Consider the following 24,616-nt stretch of genomic DNA (forward strand, 5'->3'; position numbering starts at 1 on the left):
GTGCTTCTATTTTTCTTGAGGAAAAACTACAAAAAAATGTCATGAGAATTATACTGAAACGTTAAACTTACTTTATTGCCTCAGTATATAAAAAAAAAATTTTTTAAATAATGATGTTTTATTTAAAACAAATTTACTAGAAATATTCAAGTCATTCTATGAGAAATTGTTATTTTTCAATGGCTTAGAAAATGGCAGAAATTGTCATTTTTCAATGGTCTTAAAACATCAAAAAAAAAAAAAAAAAAAATTGTTCACGCATTAAAGGAAAAATAACTATTAAACTAGATTTAACAACATGTAAAAAACTTGCATGAACATTAAGTGCAAGCCAATGTCTGAGAAATCTAGAAATCTGGAAGTTTTCAAACAGTCTTAATTTTCAAATATTTTGTAAAAAATAATGAAATTAGGCCGTTGGTAAATTTTTTATTACGAAGATATTGGGTCATAAATGCGAAATCAGCACAAGAAATAATAAATCAACAGTACACAATCTATAAATTATCAAAATTCTTTAAAAACTTGAAACTAGCTTCAAAACAGCTTTTAAATAAAATATTACCCATTATTTACATATGTACCCTATTTCCCAACTAACTCGTTTGCAATAAACTTGTATATCAAATTACAAGCTCAAAATCGTGACACAACGAAATCAGAGTAAATGTTAAAAAGTTTAAAGCTATTTTTATATTTAGAACAAGTTTTTTTAACTATTTAAAAAATACCTCATTTAAAAAATTAAAATATTTTTTATTCATGATTCAAATTAAAAAATTGCAGACATTTAGTCTAATTTAATTATTGAGATGTACACATTCACATAAATAAACATAAATATATCATTATCTATAAACAGCAACATATATTAAACTAGGGTTTTTTTTCAACCGAGTTGACATTAACATAATTAAGACCAGTTCTTGGAAAACTAGATGGTTGTTCATTAGGATAAATATGATATATTTCTTCTGAACATTCCATTTTTGTTTTTGTAATGTTAGGAGCTTGATATCCGAAACTTAAAAGGTCACGAACCCAAGCTTTAGCTATATGGACATCTCTAATTTTAAGTATTTTTTGCTTGTATAAGTCTTTAATGAGTTCAAAATAACGAGCGAGTATCGAATTATTGTTGCTTTTCCAACGCAACAAAAAGTTTGTTAATGTTAAGCAATCATTATATAGTGCATTTTCATCAAGGTAGTCGAGCAGATAATCATGTCCAGTACGATCTTGATACGCATTAGGACCATAATATGCAAGATGACCACCAATATCCCATAGCAACCGTTGAGTGATGTACGATCTCCAAATATCAGTGACACGAAATGCAGTTGTTTGAGGGAGAAGCAGGCCCCAAAAAGCATTATAGCTGTGAAAAGTATTTTGAGAGTTATATGGAGTAAACGATTTATGAGGTAACACAACTGGTTCTTGTTTATCATCAAACTTGATATTGAATTTAACATTTGAATCTTTTCTAGTTAACCTTTGAATAGCATCAAGATCAGGATCTCCATTAACAACACCCTGCTGGACATATGGTTCCGTATTTAAACACTTGCGATATGTTCGTATAGGAAGATCCCCTATAAAACTCAAGGGATAACCCCGGGGCCACAATGTACTTTGACCAAAATGGGCAAAAACATTATAAAAGGTACGATTTGAATGGTAGACCAAATATTTTCTTTTTAAAGTCATATCAAAGTCAATTTTACCTGTATTGGGAACATTGTCATCGTCAGTGTCATATATGTACTTAGCACCATGTTGAATCGCATACAAATAGCCAATGTTCTTGCGAGTATATGCTCTATATTTTAATAGATTAACTGTTTCATAACCCAAATTTTTTTGATCTTCAACACTAATGTAAATAACACCATCAAGCCTAAAAAAAATTAAACATACATGTATACCTCCATATGTATCTATAAAAAAAGAAAGAAAAAAAAAATGTATATTTATCTATATGCATATAAAAAATATTTCACCATTAGAGTGCTTCACAAAATGTCACTGGACCTAGCTGATGTATATATACCCAACTAAATTATTAAAACATACTCTGTACACTGGTGGCCAAAGAGACTGCCAGGTTTTACATTGTGTTACTCCAATAAAACTTTTTTTATTTAAGAGTCTTGTAACAATAGAAAAGAGTTTTTAAAAATTCAAACAAAGTGCTAAGAATCATAATTGGGGCAAAAGGGTAAAATTAAGAGGGTCTTAGTCCATATAGGCATTTTAGATGCACATAGAATTTTTTTAAATTAAGAGTATTTGTTCTATAAAAATAGAAAAGAGTGTTAATAAAATTGGACAAAATTGATTAGGATCAGGCAAGAGGTAATATTGAAGGGCCTAAGCCCATTTAAGCATTAATTAAGCCCATTGCAAACAAACAAAAAAAATTATTTATTTGTTTGAAATGACAAAAACATTTAAAAATATTTACAGTTTGAATGTATATATGGTACATAATCCAACAAAAATCAAATATTTATTTAACCTGCTATAGAGCACATGCCAAAATTAACGCTAAATTAAACACTTCTTTCATTAAAAGTAGCTACAGAGTCACTCTTGATTATTGAGTACACTCTTTTACATATTTAAATCTATTCCATGTAGGTTTAATTTTAGAATGAAGTCTCCAAACTTTTCAGCAAACTGAATGCAAACTGTTTAAAAAACATTAATGATAAGAATCATGGGTAGATAAGAAGTTTTATAATTTAGTAAATGCCAAGTTATACTCAGCCAAAAAAGGGTTTGACTTAAGAATTTATTTTTTTATTTCAAAGTCTTCCATACATTGAACTATAAGTGTAAGTTAAGAAAACTGAGATGTAAAGGTGTATTAAAAAAAATTTTCTATATTTTTTATCTACCCAAGACAGTTTGCCAAACAGTGTGAACACTTCATTTTAAATTTAATTCTACATGGAATAGATTTAAACATGTAGAAGAGTGTACTTATCATCAAGATTCTGTACTTTTAATTGAAGAAGAGTTTAATCTAGTGTTAACTTTTACATGCTGCTCGAGACAAGGATAAAAGATTATTTGAATTTTTTTGGATGTACCATATATACATTAATATTGTTAATATTTTATGTTTTTGTAGTTTTAATTTTTGTTTTAATTATTTCAAATTCAATTTATATATAGTTCTTTATAATGGACATTTAAAATCCTTAAATGGGCTTAGACCCCTCAATTTTAACCTTTTCCCTCATTTTTGACCATTATTATTTTTTTCTGATTTTATAAACACTCTTTTCTTTTTTTATAGAAAAACTAAATTAATGTAATTATTAATAAAAATATATTAATATATATTAATATTATATTAATAAAAAAATATTGTATATTAATAAAAAAAATTTGTTTTGTGCATCTAAAATGATTAAATGACCCTTAATTTTACCCTTTGCCCTAATTATGAATCTGGCACATTGTTTGGAAATTAAAAACTGATTCTAATTGCTACAAGACACATACTCTTGAATAAAATGTTTCATTTGATTGACACAACATAAAACTTGGGAGTATCTTTGACCAATAGTACTAAAACTATAAATTAAATGTTAACTTAGTTAATTTAGTTTGATAATGGCTGCTGTAATATGAGCCCAAATATCACTTTTAATAATAACATGTTTTATCAATTTATACTATTTTCACACATACTGTTAAAGATATCATTCTGTGATAAAGTCAAATATCTAAGAGTGGTATTAGATGATTTATTGAATTTTAAAGAACAAATTGTATAGCAAAAAATAATAAAAAAATCCAAAAAAACTGGTTAACTGTGTTGAATAGCTAGATATATTATTCGACTAAAGTACAGGTTTTCAACACAATAATTGCACCACACTTTCAGTGCTGCGTTTCTCTTATTTAGGAACAAATGAAGGGAATCTTCAAATACTTTAACTGCTGCAAACCAAAGCAATGAGATCAATCATCAAATGGTGAACATGTAGTGTTACTATGCCTAATAAATTGTATTGGCCATCAATCAAATAAATCATTATAGTAAGAGTTCTTACATTCTTACATAATGATATTACACAATTTAGAAAATATGGTTGTACTACAAAATAAAACTAATCTAGAGACTATCACACTCTGCAAAGGAATTAAAATGTTTAATAGTTTGCCACCTTTGATGAAGTATATGAAAAAGAGGAAATTTTGATTGGAAGTTGTCAAATATGTGAAAGAAATATATATAAGTGAATAAGAAATAAGAATAAGAAATATATATCAGTGATATTTAATATATATAAGTGATAATTTAATTTAATAACATTAGTGATGTTTAATGATTTTAAATGGCAAGAAATTTCTAACCATATTTAATTATGTATGTATGTATGTATGTATGTATGTATGTATGTATGTATGTATGTATGTATGTATGTATGTATGTATGTATGTATGTATGTATGTATTTATATATATATATATATATATATATATATATATATATATATATATATATACACACACACATACATACAGCCCTCGTAATTAGGTTTGGCACCTTGTTTCAATGTTTTTTGCCAACCTGACGCCAACCTCTAACAGTTTGAGGTCAGCAATTTATTGCCGACCTTAATTTTCCTAATTCTGAGAGTTTTATATATATATATATATATATATATATATATATATATATATATATATATATATATATATATATATATATATATATATATATATATATATATATATATATAAATATAAATATAAATATAAATATATATATATATATATATATATATATCCAGTAAGAGTGCTCAATACAGAGTGTTATATAGTTAGTAGAGCAGAGCAGAGTAGTGAAATATTAACACAATTCCTAAAATCATTTAAAGAGTATTAAAGAGAGCTCTGGAGAATACTCTTATAAGACTGCGACAAGAATGTCAAATAAATAAAATGAGAGGGGTTTAGTAGTCTGAGAATAATGGACCAATAGAAAAAATAGTGGGATCATTGTGTCAGAGAATCACTTTTTCAAATTTTGAAGTCAAATCAAAAAAGCAATCATTTCTTGCAGTAATTAAAGGAGAGTGAGTCTTGACTTGAAAAAAACTTGAAAATTCATTAAAGAACCTACCATTACCATCTAAAAACCAATACTTAGAATGTCTAACGGAGAAAGTCGCATCACTAATAAAGCGAATGAGATGGAAAGCTTGATGTACGAAAATAATCCTAATAAAGAGTCTGTCTATAATTTCGATCTCAAATCGAGAAAATCTCCACCGCAACATCCTAATTTAGTAAGTTTTGAAAACGATTTAATTAAGCTAATTAAAAATATTTCATTTTCTACAATTCAAAATAATTTTCAAAAGCAATTGCAAACTGACATAGTAAAAATAAAATCTTCAAGTAATGTTTTTGTCTTTGCTGATAAATCAAGAAACCTGTATGAGCTAGATAAACCTTCGTATCATAAACTTTACACTGAAAATATTATTAAAACCTATAAAAAACCTGATATCACACAATATAACATCATTAACAGACATTAAAACCACAGCAAAAGACTTGGGCATAAATGATAGGCTAGAGCGTCTAGCCATGAATACAGCATTCATTATCTTAAAAGATCATAAGGATAATTTCCCCAACAATACACAGTGCCGATTAATAAATCCAGCTAAACCTGAACTCGGAAAAGTAAGTAAAACTTTATTAGATGATATCAATAGTAAAGTTAGGAATGCCACCTACGTACACCAAAGGTACAGCACAAATGACATCATAAAATGGTTCAAATCCATACCCGAAAAAAATAAATGTACTTTCATTCAGTACGGTATTGACAAGTTTTACTCTTCAATTTCGAAACAACTTCTTCAAGATTCTATAAACCATGCAAAACAGTTCACCAAAATTTCTGATAAATCAATCGAAATTATTTACCACACCAGGAAATCTTTACTTTTTTCAGAAAATAATATGTGGATTAAAAAGTCGTCGGCGGACCCTAATTTCGATGTCACCATGGGTAGTTTTGATGGAGCCGAATTATGCCAACTAGTTGGCCTCTATATCTTATACACTATTGCCAAAGAATATGGACTTAATACTACCGGTCTATATAGAGATGATGGTCTTTCCTGCTTCTATAATATCAGTGGTCCTTAATCGAAAAAAATAAAGAAAAATCTATTAAAAATTTTTAAAGACAATTTTAATCTTAACATCACTATCAGACCAAACTTAAAAACCATAAATTTTCTAGATATCACATTTAAACTTTTTAAGAACTCTTTTAAACCTTATAGAAAACCAGGAGATAATCCTTTATACATTAACAATTCTAATCATCCACTAAGCATTATTAAATCGATACCAAAAATGATCTCTAATCGCATCAGTAATATATCTTCAAGCAAAGAAGCTTTTGATAGAGCCACACCATTTTATAATAATGCTCTCAATTCTTGTGGATTCAAAGATAAGATCAATTTCATTTCAAATATCCAGAAATATAATATAAAATCTTGAAAAAGAAACATTATCTGGTTGAACCCGCCTTATTCGCTCAACGTCAGAAAAAACATAGCCAAAACATTTTTGAGTAAAATTGATAAATGTTTCCCTTAAGGCCACAAATTTCACAAACTTTTTAATCGAAACAACTTAAAGGTTAGTTATAGCTGCCTTCCAAGCATCAAGAGTATTATTACTTCTCATAATAAAAAGATATTATTTAAATCTCATGAAAATGCCAATCAATTATGCAATTGTTGACAAACCACCTCATGCCCACTCAACGGAAAATACCTTACAAAAAATCTTATTTATATTTGTAACGTAAAAACTCACCAAGAAGAAGAAGGATATTATTACATTGGACTTACTGAGAAAACCTTCAAAGACAGATGGTATAAACATAAAGTAAGGCCAACTCCACCGAACTTTCAAAATTTGTGTGGGAATACAAAAATAAAGGTTTAGAACCTATATTAAAATGGAATATTCTCGATCAAGCGAAGCCATTCAAACCTGGTGGTAAATTTTGCAATTTTTGCTTGACAGAAAAATACCACATTATCACATCACCATTAAATTTGCTTAACAAACGAACCGAGTTTGTGTCAAAATGCCGCCATGAAAATAAATTTCTAATTAAAAAATTTATTTTCATCAAGGTGGACACTCCATAGCATTTTTTGCATATAATTTTTGTCGTTACTTTTTGTTGTTGTTACATCTGATGATCGCTATTGCGTGAAACTTTAAGTAATGTAATTGAAATATATACTAATAATTATTTAGTTTTAACTATATATATATATATATATACATATATATATATATATATATATATATATATATATATATATATATATATAGTTAAATATACATAAATATATATATATACACTCACATATATATATATATATACACATAGATATATATATATATATATATATACATATATATACATATATATATATATATATATATATATATATATATATATATATATATATACATATATATACATATATATACATATACACACACACACACACACACACACACACACACACACACACACACACACACACACACACACACACACATATATATACATATATATATATATATATATATATATATATACATATATATATATATATATACATACAGTGGAGAAAATATATTTAGCCTCACCATGTTCTAATCCAATATTTTGTATATCTGTAAGCAAAGTTGTGTGGATCATATTTTGTATCCACACAATATAACTATTGTTACAAACTTTTTAGATTATAATATAGCATAATTAAATTGCGGTACATTTGATAAAACCAAAAAGTATATAATACTTGCTATTTGCGGTAACAAATAGAATAAGCCTCATCAATAATTATTTTCAGTTAAATTCTATATTTTGATCTGGTGATACAGATTTGTGACTTATTTATCATTACTTGTAAATTAAACAAAAACTGCGAAATCGGAATTTCACTTTTCAATAAGACAATGCTGCAATCCATATTTCAAATCTTACAAAAGCTATCTAAAATCTAGTGACTAGTATGTCAAGCTGCATATTTGAAGCCATTAAAAATTTAGGAGCGATAATAAATATTAAATAAGCATAAAAACAAGATATTTTTTGTATTTTCTCGTATATAACGTAAATGAGGCTTATTCTATTTTCTCCACAAATTGAATGCTTTAATTTTTTTCCATTTGTAATTAATTAAACATACCAATTTATTAATTTTTTAATTGTAGTAGAGGATAATGAGAAATAAAGTAAAATTATTAATTGTTTCAGTGCCATTTAAAATTAGAACAAAAAAAAAAGGTGAGGCTAATTCTATTTTATCATCTGTGTGTGTGTGTGTGTGTGTGTGTGTGTGTGTGTGTGTGTGTGTGTGTGTGTGTGTGTGTGTGTGTGTGTGTGTATACATATATATATATATCAACCCTAGTAATTAGGGTTGGAATTTGGCGATGCCAACCTAAAAGTGTTTGAGGTTGGCAAATTATTGCCAATCTCAATTTTCCTAATTCCAAGGGTTGTATGTATATATATATATATATATATACACACAGACCTTGTTAAGAAGCGTTACGCAGCTCGCATTTTGCCTGCGAAAAGGCAATTTGCCTTCACATTCAGCAGTTTTGTGCTACCCAAAAACTTATTGTTTAGAATATTTTAAATTATCTTTTGATGTCCTTAACGTGACATTTATTTAGAAGAAATAAGGTCGTAAGTAAAAGCATTTAACTGCAATTGTAAACTAATAGTTTTTTTTTGTTAAAGAAACAGTTTGTTTAATAATTTTTGTTGTTGTTGTTAAAAATTAGTTAAATTTGTTTCAAGTTTTATCTTAAGGAATTAAATATATAAATTACTTTTAAATATAAAAATTGATTTTTGTCATAATAGTTTAAAAAGTGCACAATTTATTTTGATGTAAATATTTTATTAATAAGATATTTTGCTTATTGTTAATTCAATAATGTAAAGTTTTAATGACGTTTGTTTAATTTATGAAAATAAAATATGATCACAAATATGTTATTGGTAACTGATATATATATATTTATTGGTAACTGGTATATGTATATTTTTTAAACATCTTCGCTTCCAACAAGGCTGCAAGCAGCCACTAATTAAAGTTGAAAGTTACTGAAAGAGAAAAGATGAAGATTGTAGAGCAAGATAACAATTGATAGACGACTTAAAGGATTGAAAATTATATGAATCAGGAAAAAAAGATAAAGGAAGCGAATTCCGAAGAGCTGATGTCCGAGGAAAAAACTAGACGAATAAGTGTTTTTGGAGCACTTAGGAACAGTCACAGAAAAAGGATGACACTTAATTGAATGACGAGTATCACAAGAATGAATTTTAGTAGATGGCACAAGAGACGCTAGCTCTTTAGAGCAGTGCCCATTATAGCATTTGTAGAAAAGAGAAAGAGAAGCAATATTACGACGATGTGACAATGGTTGGAGGTTGGCTGCAAGAGCAGGTCCAACCGTGTTTACAATGCGATTTTGCACCTTGTCTAAAAGAGAAAGGGCATCATTAGAAGATCCGCCCCAGATATGGCAACAGTATTCCATACAAGGCCGGATTTGAGATTTATAGAGATAGAGAATAGAATCCAGAGTAAGAAAGTGGCGAGCTCGATAAAGAGATGCAACCTTAGCAGATGCTAATTTTGCAACCGATTTGATATATGGTTTCCAAGAAAGATTGGAAGTAAGAGTTAATCCTAGAAGATGAAGAGTAGGTGACTTATCGAGTACATCACCGTTCATAAATATAGGAAGATCTAAATTATTGCGATAACGATTGGCTGAAAAAAATTGAGTTTTATCTGTATTGAAGTTCACCAGCCACTGGGAGCCCCATGCTGTAGCAGAAGTGAGATCTTTTCAAGCTTAAATGCCCCCTCCAAGCAATCACAGAGTGTTGGTTTCTTATCACGACAAGAATAAATGGTAGCATCAGCAAACAATGCCACCTTAGATGTGAGAATATCTGGAAGATCGTTGATGTAAATTAAAAAGTGTATAGGGCCAAGGATAGAACCTTGAGGAACCCCTGAAGTTACAGAATAAGAGGAAGAGTAATGTCCATCGAGGATAACTTTTATGCTACGATTGGAAAGGTTGGATTCAATAATCTTAAAGATGTTGCCAGATACACCATAAGAAGAAAGCTTATGAAGAAGACCATTTCCAAACTTTATCAAAAGCTTTCGAAATGTCAAGAGCAATGACCTTAACCTCTCCACCTTTATTTAATGCATGATAAAACCTATAGGTTATTACTGTTACTATACTGGTTGCAATAAAATAATAATCTATAACTTACACATCAATAATATCTATTAAGATTTTATTAAATAGGTCTTAAACTAGACTTATACTAGTACTTTTTTTGCAAATTTTCTTAAAAATATCAATAGTAAAAAAAAGAAAAAAGATTGTTTTAAAGAGTTCCATAAATTTCCCATTACTTTCAATTTAGGAATTCCTTTTTCAATTACCAAATGAAAATCCATGACATTTCCATGACTTCAATGACCAGTGGCCACCCTTAAATACTTGTGGTCTTCATTGTAACTTTTATCTGTTAAACATTACCTCATGCAGAATTCACCTAATATGCCTGGTCTTTGTAAGACTTATTTGAACATGGCTATTTCATCTTCAAAACTTAGTGTAAATGGTTAATATCTTTTGATTCACAAAGTCTCAAATGGTTGGTCTAGATAAATACTTACATATCAATTCACCTTATTGTCAAAAAATCAAGCCTCAATCATCTGACTGTTTTTATATGTAGTGTTATGTTAATGTGATTTTATATACATATATTATTATCAATATATTTATGTATACATATACGTTTTTTATTATACTATATTAGTAAATGACCGGAGTTAATATTTGACTGGGGCCAGGTCTGATAAAATATAACTGGGTCTGGGGCCGGGTTTGTGACTGGGGCTGCATAAACATTTATAAAATACATTTTTTTATTATAAAATTTTTGTTTGATTTTGTATATATATGCATTTATAAACATCATTATGATCTACATGATCATGATCATCATGATCATGATCATCATCATCATGATCATCATGATCATCATCATCAGGCTTTAGCTTTCCTCTTTTATGCTGTTTCTCTAATCATGGCCAATGCTCAAACGAGCCATCATCTCTATTAAAAGAAAACTAAAAATCATTCTTGTTTGGCTTCTTATTCAACAAGTTGCATCCTTTTACTGTATCTGTCTCTATTTATTGAATATTAGCATAAATATATGCCAGAATTTAATAAATAGTAAATGTGAGCATAAAATTATAACATATAAAGAATTATAAACTTATCTCAAACCCCGGCTATCAACCCCTGCTAAATCTTATAATTTTGCCAGGGCCGGATTTGCAAAAAGTCTCACTTTTAGCCAGAGCCCCACTGAAAAACTTTGCAGGTCATCTAATGTTTCTGCTGCTATTCCTAAAATTGATGATGATTACTTCTGTGCCACTATATCAGCTTCAGTAAACTCTCTCTTCAGAGTCAGTCATAACTTCGTTATTAGTGATAAGTATAAAGCAAAAGTTTTAATTAATAGTGGGAGTACAAACAAATGTTTCATTAACAATAAACTAGTGGCCCTACTAAATTTAAAAGTTATTTATGAACAGAGTGTAATCAAAATGGCAATAACTCTTCAAAACAAAACCTATAACAAAGTCAAGTTACATGTGCTAGATAGGGATGTATAGATGTTATTCTTGGCACAGATTATCAAGAGTTGCATAAGAGTATTACCATTAAGTATGTAGGGAAAACACCACCCACAACGTTTGCAGGTTTAACAACAATGAAAACAGAACCTTGTGAATTGTTTGCTTATCTCACAAAAGATTGTCGACCGATTGTCAATAGATCTAAAAATCATTCTCAAGCAGGAATAATAGAGCCAAGAAATTCACCTTGGTGTGCCCAGGTCTTAGTAGTAAATGAAAAGACTAAACGCTGTATGGTAGTTGATTATTCTGAAACTATTAATAAGTATACCCAATTGGACGCATATCCTTTACCTAAGATTGAAATGATTGTAAGCATAATTTTCAAACACAAAATTTATACTTTCGAACTGCGCTCAGCATACTATCAAATACCTATATCTAAAAGAGATAGACATTTGAAAGCTGACAACTTATTGTCAGCTTAAGAACCTAACAATAAGTTGTGGCAATATACTAGAATGCCTTTTGGAGTTACCAATAGTTCTGCATGTAGTAATTTTAACTGAGACTTTAGATTTTTTAGATTACCATATATCTTATGGCTCTTTAAAACTGTATCCTCAGAAACTTGCTCCTCCCATTAAGTTACCCCCGCCTGATGATGCAAAGTCTTTACAGGGTATTATTGGAATGTTCTTGTACCATGCAAAATGGATAAGAAATTTATTCATTTTGCATGGTACATTTTCATTTTCATCACTGACCAATGATCTGTGGCATTTATGTATGATTACAAATCAAGCAATAAAATAAAGAATGATAGAATAATGCTCTGGAGAATAGCCTTGTCTCCATATTCTTATGATATCCATTATTGTCTTGGCCAATAAAACAGAGGTCCAGATACATTTACTTGTGTTAGATGTGCAGCAATAAGTACAGAACCATTATATGATTTGCATGCTGCACTTTACCATCCTGGTGTTACTTGTCTCCATCATTTTATTCAATCAAGAGACCTACCTTATTCAGTAAAAGATGTAAAGCAAATATGTAGAGATTGTAGAATATGTAAAGAAATAAAACCCAAGAACTATGGTGTGCACCTAATTAAAACACTCAGCCATTTGGATGTATATCTATTGATTTTAAAAGTTTATTACCTTCTTCAAACCCTGAACAATATATGTTAACAATTATTGACAAATATTCCCATTTTCCCTTAGCTTATCCTGTAAAAGATATCACAACTCAGACAATAACTAACTGTCTAGCTGATTTTTTTTCCATGGTTGCTATACCTTGCTATGTTCATTCTGATTGTGGATTCTCATAATATCTTCTGAATTAAAGTACTGGTTCTTATCAAAAGGGATCACAACTAGTAGAACTACCCCTTACAAACCGACTGGAAATGGGCAAGTTGAAAGATACAATAGAATTGTTTGGAAATTGATTTTACGCACTCTGAAATCTCAAAATCTGCCTATACCATCATGGAGAAGAGTTCTATCTAATGTTCTTCATGCTACAAGATCTCTATTATCTACTTCTACTAATAGTAGTCCACATAAACATCATTTCAATTCTCAACAAAGATTGTCATCTGGATCCTTAGTTCTTTCATGGCTTCTCAACCCAGGACCTGTATTTATAAAAAGAAATGCAAAATAAATATGAAGATTCAGTAAATGAGGTTCAACTCATTAAAGCAAATCCTCATTATGCTTACGTGAGATTTCCTAGTGGTCATGAGACTATGGTATCTACTAAACAGCTGGCTCCTATTGGAACAAGTCCTATAATACAAGCATTAAGCAACAATTTAGAAATAACAGCCATTGACTGTCTCCCAACTCCAAATAATAGCAATGAAACTTCTTTAACCTCAAAAAAGGAACTAGAAAACAATCTGAATACTATAGAACAAATAAACATTCTTCCTCATAGATCTTCATGAATTTCTAAAGCACCAGAAAAACTTAAGTTATAAATATACCAGAACACTTTTAAGAGGAGGACAAATGTTACGTTAATGTGATTTACATATACATATATATTATTATCAATATATTTATGTATACATATACGTTTTTTATTATACTATATATACTTTATGTACTTTGATATTTTTGTTATAGACTAGTATAATTATAGCTCTTTTGAGCCAACGTAATTAATTTGATTATTCTTTACAATGTAATAATTAGTAAAAAACATCTATGATGTTTTTTACTAATTATTACATTGAGAGATTATATTTTACTAATTATTGCAAAGAATCAGATCAAAACTATATGTAGTCATTTTTACTCATTATTACATTGTAAAGATCAAACCAAAACTATGAAAATTATATAGAGGTAATAGCCTTTTATTTACACAGTGCAATAAACCTAAAACAATGAAATCTAAAAATAAATAAGAAAACCTGATCAAAACAAAAAAAATCTCATTAAATGATAAGTTCTTCATGTTGATTAAAACAAACTCATATATAAAATTATTTTTTCTTAACTCTGTATTTTTAGTCAAGGCATGTGAAAAGAAGTGCTAAAAAGTTATTGCATTATATCGATTTAAAAAAATTCATTCATTTTAAACTACTTTACATTTATTTTTAGGTTTGTTTTATATGACTTTTAATTAAACAACTTTTTTATCATAACATAGTTATTAAAATACAACATGTATATTATTACCTCCAGTCTTTTGGTGTCTTAGTATCTCCTACAACAACAAGTTTCCATCCTATAATAGCAGCTAAAGACTTAATGTCTTTAGTTGGATAAAATATACTTGTAACAACTATCCATTTATCATGCAAATCAGTATCTGTTTTAGGTGAGTTCATAGCTATAGTTTCTTCCTCAATATTCATTTCAGACAACTGACTTTCATTTAAATCTAAATCATACTTATCAACATTAGCACTCTCTTTATTGATATTTAGATTTCTAGCTTGTACAATATTAATTAATGTTTCCTGGTTGCTACGAATTTCTTTAACATTTTTCATATTATTTCGAGCTTGAAATGAAATTAATTTCATTTTTTTTTCAATGTTTTCAGCAAATTTAACTAAAACATCTTGCGAACTCTTGATTTTTTCTATATCAGATTTTGAAGTCAAGATATTATCGAACACCAATTTTTTTAATGACACAAAGCTAGAATTTTTTGCGTTATTATAAATAACATATATGACAATAGGAACCAAAATTATTATGATTAAACCAATTTTGCGCTTCATTGTAACAGGCTCAACCATTTCTTCTCATTAAAGAGTATATTATCAACTTGACAAGTGATTGAGGTTTTTGAATAAATTTAAAGTTAGTTGTCAATTTATAACATACCCAGATTAAAAATGTTCTGCGCATGCGTTTAATTATTTTGATATAAAAATATTGGTGTTTAAAATGATTACTAATGAAGGTGCGGTGGGATTAGAGACACAAACTATATTTTGAATACCATCGAATAAACAAGTAATTATAAGGCATTAAATACTGTTTTTATATTGCGTAATCGTACGCACAAGGAATTGTGGGGTATCCTTGTTGTAGAAATTAACTCGATTAAGGAAATTTGGCTGAAATTTTCTGATGTTTTCGGTATTAAATATAGTTTTCGTTCGATAATTAATATTCTTTAATATATATTTTTTATATTACACCAAAATTTACTCTGTGAATGTTGGAACGATTCTGAAAATGAAAACTGATCTAGCCACGCAAGTGTTAAAGTGGTATAGCCAAAATTAAAATTAAGAAAGATCTTATTAAACAAAATTTATTTATAAAATTACAGGTGGTTATGTTGTCATGACAACCACCTAAAATGGCGGATATAAAAATATATGCACATCGCACCGTAAAAAGTCCATAAAATCCGTAAATCTCAGATTCTAATAGTGTGTTCAAAGTAAAATTGGCCCAATGATAAAAAACAGTTTGATCTATACAATCTGCCAAAAGTTTTTAAATCTGAATATTAGCTTCCATGTAGCACTACACGAATTATGAAGATTTTTAAATAAACAATTTTTTAGTGCTGAAACAGCAATATCTCAAACTCTGAAATGTTTTATAATTAACTTTTGGCAAATTGCATACATCATATAAAAACACATCATTGCTGAAAATTTGGTTAAAAACTAATCACTAGAAAATGAAATAACTGTGACGGGAGATTGAAAAATAGAAGTTAGCAAAAACAGATTTAAAAAATTGAAAAAGAGAAAAATGCAACAAAATATTTTAAAATTAAACAATGTATGTAAATTTAAGAGCAAAATATTTAAAAGCTATCAGCACTATAAAGAGTTTTTGCTTTTCCTTATCAATTTTGTTCTTCTTATTGCCCCTGATTGTTTTTCTACGCAACTTTACATTTTTTATTTTTGTATGACGATTAATATAAACGCAAATTATTTTCTCTATTGCAGCCATCTATCATAAATGTTCTTGGAATCGTATTGAGATTTTCATGTCATCACTGATGCTTTTCTTCTATATTAAAGTTTGCAATAGCATCATAAGTTGTAAATTTCAAATGTAACAATGCAAAGAATTTAATTTTCGGTTCTCGTTCCTAAATATCATCATGTCAAGACACTCATTTTGGTTCTGAGTTTTTCCATGCATAAATTTTGCAAGCAATTTATTTGTTATTTATAAATTGGCTTTTGTAACTCAATAATATCACGTGGCAAACCAGGGCCAGGTCCATAACCAGGGCCAGGTTTATAGAGAGAAGGTTGGTTGGGATGTTTTCGATCAACATTGTGCTGGCGCCAACTTTTTCACCGTTTGGACAATAGATGTGATAATTGTTTTCTTTTGAGAAAGCAGCATAAAATAATGAAGCAAGTACTGCACCGCACATTTCATGAACAGACTGATTTTTGGTTCTATTTGCAATTCCAAAATAGCTTTGCAATCTGTCAATTGTTGCATCAGTAAATCTTCCTCTACCACCTAGACGTCTTTCTTTTTTCAATTTTCTTAATCGTGTGCCAACTCTTTTTTGCATATGACCAACACGTTCTAATTTTGAAACTAGTGTATCACCATACACTCTTTTAACAAATGAAAATGCTTTACTATCTCCGTCACCGCAAAATTCAGTATTCAAAATTCAGAACCACACTTCTTGGATGTAAAAAATTCATGATTAAATCCACATTTACAGAATATAATCAATGAGCTGGAAAGTCTAAATTTTTTTTTTGCAATTCAGCAAAATTAAGTCTACAAGTTTTACGTTCTGGACAACATAATAAATAAACAACAATAGCTAATAAATTGCTATCAATTATCCTGTATCCACATATGTTTTTTTTAATTTGAACTTGCAGAAGTATTAATAGGGTTTATCAAAGAATAAGATTTTTTGTGCTCTGTGAATATGTTAGTAAAAGATTAGGATTTGCTGAATTTGTTTTATTTAAAGTATGTTGATTTCCATGAATATTTTTTTTCTTTTTGTATTGAGTAGCGAATTTCACACGTTCTCTACCCATTAAAATTACCCATTAAAAGGTTTAAATTATATAAACATAAACAGATGTATTGATATATATAACTTTAAGATGACAATTCGTTTTAAAGAAACTTCTGGAAGAAATTTATGAGAAATCCAATTATTGCTTTTAATCTTACAGATGTTTCAATTAATAGAAAATAGTTATATTTGGAGAAAGTTTCTTGGCCAAATAAAAACTTTGGCTCGGGATTAGAAACAAATTATTATTGTGGTGTAAAAGTTTTTTAAGCCAAAGGTTGCAAATAGCAATAGTCGGAGAACTTGTGTCAGATTGGGAGAAAATAGATAGTGGAGTCCCTCAAGCTCAGTTTTAGGTCCACTAATCTTCGTGGTATTTATAAGCGATTTATTAAATAAAATCAAAAATGAAAGCAAATTATTCGCTGACGATACTAAACTATTAGCAGTCATTAAATTGGAATCAAATAACATCAGTTTACAAAACGATCTCAATATTTTAAAAGAATGGACAGAGGACTGGCAAATAAAATTTAACTCGCAAAAATGTAATGTAATGCATTTCGGAAATAAAAACCCTAAATATGAATATATTTAATTGATGAAGTTATATTGGATGAAGTATAAGTTGAAAAAGATCTTGGTATTTTTATCTCGAATAATTTTGATTGGAGTTACCATATATGCTGTGCGATTGATAAAGCAAATAAACAAATAGGAAAAATTAAACATGCATTTGAATATATAGATGAAAGTATTATTAGCTTAATAAACAAATCATTAGTTCGTCCCTATCTCGAGTATGGAGCAGTAACTTGGAACCCCTATTGGAAAGGAGAAATTAATAGACTTGAAAAAGTTCAAAATAGAGCGACCAAAATATCATGTCAAGTTAGTTATAGCCATGATGAAAGAAATTTAAAACTAAAATTGCCTTCATTAAAAAACATAAGAAGACGTGGTGATTTAATCGAAGTGTTCAAATTAGTAAAACGAATTGACGAAATAAATTTGCATAACCGAATTAAACATTTTAATACTAATGGTCAAGCAAGAGGTCATAATATTATCATTATGTGCTTCACCACAAAAATTTTTTTTAGTTATAAAATGCTTATATACAGCTGGGGCAAAAGGAAGACAAATTCAGTCTTATTGCCAAGCCCCTTTAAAATAAAAATACAAATAAAAAATTACGTTACGTCGTTAAATTACATTGTCTTTCATTAATGGTTTTGCATGGTCATATTTTTTTTCTTATATATATATATCTGCATGCATGTTTTTGTAAAAAAAATATTTTTTTAAGTTTTGTTGGTTGAGTACTAGCCCATTTAATATTGGCATAGTAAATTAGACAATGTATTAGACCAGAATATACTAGTTTCAGACTTTCTAATGTTACATATGGATAAGTTCGGTACATCAAACCAATTGTTTTACAACTTTTGATTGAATATAATTTATATGGGGAAGCCATAATAAATTTAGTAAAAATTCGTAAGTGTATCATTTAAAATCAAATCGGTTAACTTTAAAGAAAGTTTTTCATCATGTGATTTTTTTTGAAATAAAGTATATTTTATTTTGTCTACATTGAGTAAAGCTTATTAGCCTTAAGCCATCCATCAACATTCTTTAATTCAAAATTTATGTCAGAATACATTTGACTAATGTCACAGTTTGAAAGGAGGAGATTTGTGTTGTCAGCAAACATTATTGAGTTAAGCTTTGCTGATGTATTAAATTAAATCATTAACGTAAATTAAAAAAAGCAATGGACCAATAATTGACCATTGTGGAGCTCCACATAAAATTTTAAGTTGTTTTGATTCCTTACTAATAACATATTGCTTTCTTTCAGTGAGGAAGCTTTTTAACCAATCATAGGTTTTATTTATTACTTTGTAGTGTTTTTTTAAAAGATTTTTCTAAAAGAATGAGGTGATCAACCGTATCAAATGCTTTTGATAGGTCAATAAACAAGTGAAGTTATTATTTTCAAATCCTTTAGTAATTTGGTTTACTATTTTATCTATTGCATGTTCAGTTTTTTTGAAAACCAAATTGTTTTGTTTAAAATAAATTATTTTACTTAAAATGGTTATAGATTCTATTATAAATTACATGTTCTAATATTTTTGAAAATACATAAAGTACTGATACAGATCTATAATTAGAGATTTCGGATTGATCATTCTTTTTGTAAATTGGATATACTTTTGCCAACTCTAGTACTTACTCTAGTAGTCTACTCACACTACTTCACTATTTGAACTCTAGTGATTCAGGAAAAATCCTTTCTTTAACTGAAAGTTTTATAATATGGAACAAAGGTCTGAAGATGTAGTTTATGTTTAAAATAAATATGTTCCTAGAATGAATAGCTTATATAACATATACTTCGTATTAAATAATTTTTTTTAAAAACTTTATTATACAAAACAAGTAATAGGAAGTAAGAAACATCTTTACTCAGGGTTAGGGAACACTGCTTGTAATAATTTCCCCGTTTGATGCTTCCTTGTCTTGTAACACTCTTTGACTTCTATTTTTTAAAAATCACTAAAATGGGGTAAATAAGTATTATTCTTAGGGTTTTTCTGGTACAACTAACTAAGATATAGTTTTGTGATTGTATTTTTTAATGTTAAGTATGGCCATATACTAATGATGCATTTTCAAAAAATAAAACTAATAGCCAACTTTATTATTTTTTTTTGTCTGTCCCTATTGACTCCGTTTATTGGATGAAAAGAGACATCAACTGTTTTAGACGTTTGCCTCTGTTTTACCTTTGATAGAGTTATAACAGGGACATAGTAAAAAGATTTTTAAAAATATGTGTGCGTACCTATGTTGCATTTACCACATAAAATGTTGCCAATGCAACTTATGTACGCACGTGTTATATTATAACAAAATCTACAATGCACAACAGTTACACAATTTGACAAAACCTTCATTTACAATAACACAACAAAATATACGTTCGAACAGTTTTGAAGGTAGAGAAAGTGATGATACTGATCTTTAGTTTGTAATTTCCGAATGATTGTTGTATTTGTAAATTTGGATTTTAATAAAATAGGGTTTTATTAAAAGTCAGGACTTTAGCCAGCAAGTTATGATAGAATTTAGCCATCTATGAATTGCGTTATTCTTATTTTTTATATCCTCGTGCGAGCAAGTTTCTATATTATAGTACTGTAATAATTTACTTAAAAAGGTATTAAAAGTTTCATTAGTATCTCGACATTTATATATGTTTCTCCACGTTTCATGTTTTAGTTTACATGATAGTTTACTAATATTACTAATTTTTAGGTTAACTTTCAGTTTGAAAAACATTTGGTGGACTTTTTAAATAATTTACATTTATAAATATTTGAAAGTGATAACTAACAACTGTCTTAACTCTTTTAGCTTCAAATTTTGTTGCTAGGTAGTTATTATTGAGAAAATTGTTTTTTTAATATTTCAATATTTTCAATAAACTGTTCGAATTATTTAATATCACCATCTAGTGTATATTAAACACATCCAACTAGAATTTTTCTGCAGTTATTGTTGCTAATTTCAATAAAAAGAAATTAAACGTTAATAGTTGATAACAGTGGCGGGTTAAGAATTTTCTAAACCCGGGACTATTTTAAAGCATGAGACCGCTTTCCATGTCACTAGTCAAAGATTTTCTCTTTAAAGTTTCTGTTAAATAAATCTTTTATTTTGAATCGGACCCCAAAACTGTGGGGCCTGGGGCTATAATCCCTTTGCCTCTCTTCCTAAACACAGCACTAGTTGATAAACATAGTAGCTTTTTATTTTGTCATGCGCACTGGTGGTCGCAACAACAATTAAAAATCAATTGTAATCTACAGTTGACTTTTCAGAACGACACTGTCAACTGCACTAGCTATCGCGCACAACATTTAAACTGGTATGTAAAAAGTCGCAATAAGTGATATAAAAGCGAGTACTTAAAACTAGTTTTACAAGCAAATAATTATAGCTAATGGTGAGAGCGCAATTATTTGCGGAAAATGGTGCAAGGGTGAGTAATCAAAGCAAATATTAAGAGACCGAGTATTTTAAGTTGGTATAGAAAGAATAACCAGCATTTTTAAGACAGAATTAAAACTTTTTTTTTCTAATGTAAGTATAAAATTTTTATTGTAATAATTTTTAAAATTTAATTTAACATAGAACTGTTAACGATTCATTTTACGGCACCAAATATTGTGCAGTTACTGTAAGTATATTGGTAGGTTCCGTCTGCATCGGGAATCACAAATGGTATACTAATAGTTTCGTAAAGTGCTAATTCTGGTGACAGAATTTCTTTTAATCCGTCAAGTGTAAAATAGTTCTCTCCATTTTTTTTAATTCCTCCGATCCATTTGTTAATTGCTGTATGTTCTTTCAACCATGTATATGGAGAAGAAATAATTAAAATTCCATTTTTTTTCAGCATTGCCTAAAAGTAAAAAAACCACAGAACATATTAAAGTAAGATATATATATATATATATATATATATATATATATATATATATATATATATATATATACATATATATATATATATATATATATATACATATATATATATATATATATATATATATATATATATACATATATATATATATATATATATATATATATATATATATATATATATATATATATATATATATATATATATATATATATATATATATATATATATATATATATATATATATATATATATATATATATATATATATGGATATATATTTACAGTATGGTGCAAAACTGAACCAGAGTTTTTAAAAAAATACAAAACTATGGTTTATTTTTGTTTTCGATATATTAGCGCTGTCGGGATTATTACATTAGTAAAGTGCTAATTTTTACGACTTTTTACGCCTCCTCCTTTTACCCCAATGCACAAGTATTTTTATCTAGTGACAAACATCTTTTGACTCAGTTTTGCACCATACTTGATGAAGGCAATAGCTTTATTATTTTTCTCAAATTAATTAAATAATTTTGTGTGCAAATCAATTGACTATATTTATATCTAAAATAATTTTCTATTTTCATAAATTTTATTGTTTAAATTTATTGTTTTTGATAGTTTTTTTTTAATATAATGGGAATTTCAAAGACAAAGAGTGATTTAATAAAAAAGATGATCGAAGAAGGAAATACAACTCGTAAAATTGCTTCTAAATTAAAAGTTAGTCAAAGTACTGTGCAACGAATTAGAAAAAAATGTGGACATATTCTAAAAAAAAATGTTGGCGGTCGACCAAAGAAGTTGAGTGCGGTAGAGAGTAGAAGAGTAATCAGATATTTGATTACTGGAGAAGCAAATTCGACATCTCATGCAGCTAAACTTTTGCAGCGTGATATAGGAAAAAATGTGAGCAGGACTTTCAAGTGCTAGAATGGCCAGCACAAAGTCCTGATTTGAACCCAATAGAAAATTTGTGGTCACAATTAAAAAAAGCGCTCGTTAATAGCTATTCTGACTCTCCATCATCCATTAATGTGTTATATGAACGAGTTCGAGAACAGTGGGAAAACATTTTGTTAAACCTTTGCAAAAATCTTGTAAAGAGCACAAATAGAAGATTGGCAGCAGTTAAAAATGCTAAAGGATTATGGACAAAATATTAAAAATTGACAAAATTGACAAAAATTGACAGTTTTTTTCGCGTGTTGCCAAATTGATTCACCATGTTTTTCATTTATTATTTTGTAAGTAAATATTTTTCTTCAATAAATACTTAATAAAAATTGTTTTTTTAATAATAATTCCTACCAGCAATATTAATTCCCAAAATGCTAAATTCTTTATAAGAAAATAAAAATATTATGCATTCTGGTTCAGTTTTGCACCATACTATATATATATATATATACATATATATATATATATATATATATATATATATATATATATATATATATATATATATATATATATATATATATATATATATATATATATATATATATATATATATATATATATATATATATATATATATATATACTAGTTTGCAGTTCACGGTTTTTGTTTTACACAGTACGTCAAAACTTACCTTAGATTGAATCAACCATTCCTGTGGGGAATGCAATCGATCAATGAGATTACAACCAAGAATTAAATCAAACATTTTGTCATCGCATATTTCTTTTTGGTTATGACTGTCACCTTGAAAAGTTACAAGATTCAAGATATTTCTTTCCTTTCTTTTTGTGTTCATTAACTCAACAAATCCATTTGAATAATCATATGCCATAACCTAAAGTTTATACGTTAGAGAAATTATAAAAAAACCTAATTCATGTGCGTTACCCATACGAGTAATTCCGGATATGCTACGTATGGGATTCATGTGTTTCAATCTCATATAGAAAATCCCATGTCGGTTACATGTTGGAGTTATGTGGTATTTATTTATATAGGAAATTTTACATGGGTTTTTGTGGGATCTGCATGGGTTTTTAATGAGATTACTGAAAACTAGTAAAGTCTGTATCCTAAATTGACCTCCCCAAGGTCGAGAAGGCCACTACAGACGAAGAGGCTACTTAACTTTGGTTATAACCCTCTCTCAACTTTAAAACTCCAAAACACAAACCTTGATGAACAAGGCCGCTGCGCGGAGAAACAAGTTGACCGCGGTACTACCAGGAAAGTGGTGGGGATCAAATTCAAAATCTCTCGCTTAAGAAACGAGCGCACTACCACTACACCACTACCGCATAGTTGTTTAAATAAGTTAAAAAAATATAACAATGGGAGTAAATGACTAACTTTAAGAAAAGAATGTATAATACAAACACACACACAAATGTGTGTATATATATATATATATATATATATATATATATATATATATATAACAATGTATAACTTACTGTAAGAAAAGAATGTATTATACAAACACACGCACACACACACACACACTCACACACACACATATATATATACATATATATATATATATATATATATATATATATATATATATATATATATATATATATATATATATATATATATATATATATATATATATATATATATATATATATATATTTATATATATATGCATATATGATGTATATTTGTATATGTATAAACAGAAGTGACAGATGGCGAGTAAATAGCAAAAAATCTTTAATAATCTTTAATGCTTTTAATAGCAGCTTGAAAAAATTTTTCTTTAAAGCTTGTTTAATTCTTTAAAAATAAAATCATTTTGTAACACATTTTCTAATTTTGGACACTTTTGTCATAACAGTTTATG

General features: G+C 28.1%; 2 protein-coding genes across 3 annotated transcripts in view; both read right to left on the minus strand.

The window, feature by feature from the left end:
- Positions 1–475: 475 nt before the first annotated feature.
- Positions 476–15,202, minus strand: LOC100197693 (uncharacterized). The gene is made up of 2 exons (XM_065806320.1): positions 14,498–15,202; positions 476–1,900 (listed from the first exon to the last, which is right to left on the minus strand). Exons 1-2 carry the CDS (start codon positions 15,064–15,066, stop codon positions 877–879), a joined length of 1,593 nt encoding a protein of 530 aa, XP_065662392.1. The 5' UTR covers positions 15,067–15,202; the 3' UTR covers positions 476–876.
- A 6,230-nt stretch (positions 15,203–21,432) lies between these two features.
- Positions 21,433–24,616, minus strand: part of LOC100215679 (uncharacterized) — a 43,992-nt gene continuing 40,808 nt past the window's right edge. For both annotated transcript variants that reach the window (XM_065806331.1, XM_065806330.1), the window contains exons 5-6: positions 23,402–23,605; positions 21,433–21,780 (exon numbers count right to left, since the gene is read on the minus strand). In XM_065806331.1, the coding sequence (XP_065662403.1) occupies positions 21,523–21,780; positions 23,402–23,605 (462 nt within the window). In that variant the 3' untranslated portion in view covers positions 21,433–21,522. The remainder of the gene's footprint in view (positions 21,781–23,401; positions 23,606–24,616) is intronic.

Source organism: Hydra vulgaris, chromosome 09 (assembly GCF_038396675.1).
Source record: "Hydra vulgaris chromosome 09, alternate assembly HydraT2T_AEP".
In the NCBI taxonomy this organism is placed as follows: domain Eukaryota; kingdom Metazoa; phylum Cnidaria; class Hydrozoa; order Anthoathecata; family Hydridae; genus Hydra; species Hydra vulgaris.

Coding starts and splice junctions, on each gene's coding strand:
- LOC100197693 (XM_065806320.1), bottom strand. CDS start 15,066: ATGGTTGAGCCTGTTACAATGAAGCGCAAAATTGGTTTAATCATAATA. Junction 1,901..14,497: donor AAGACACCAAAAGACTGGAG/GTAATAATATAC, acceptor AATTTTTTTTAG/GCTTGATGGTGTTATTTACA.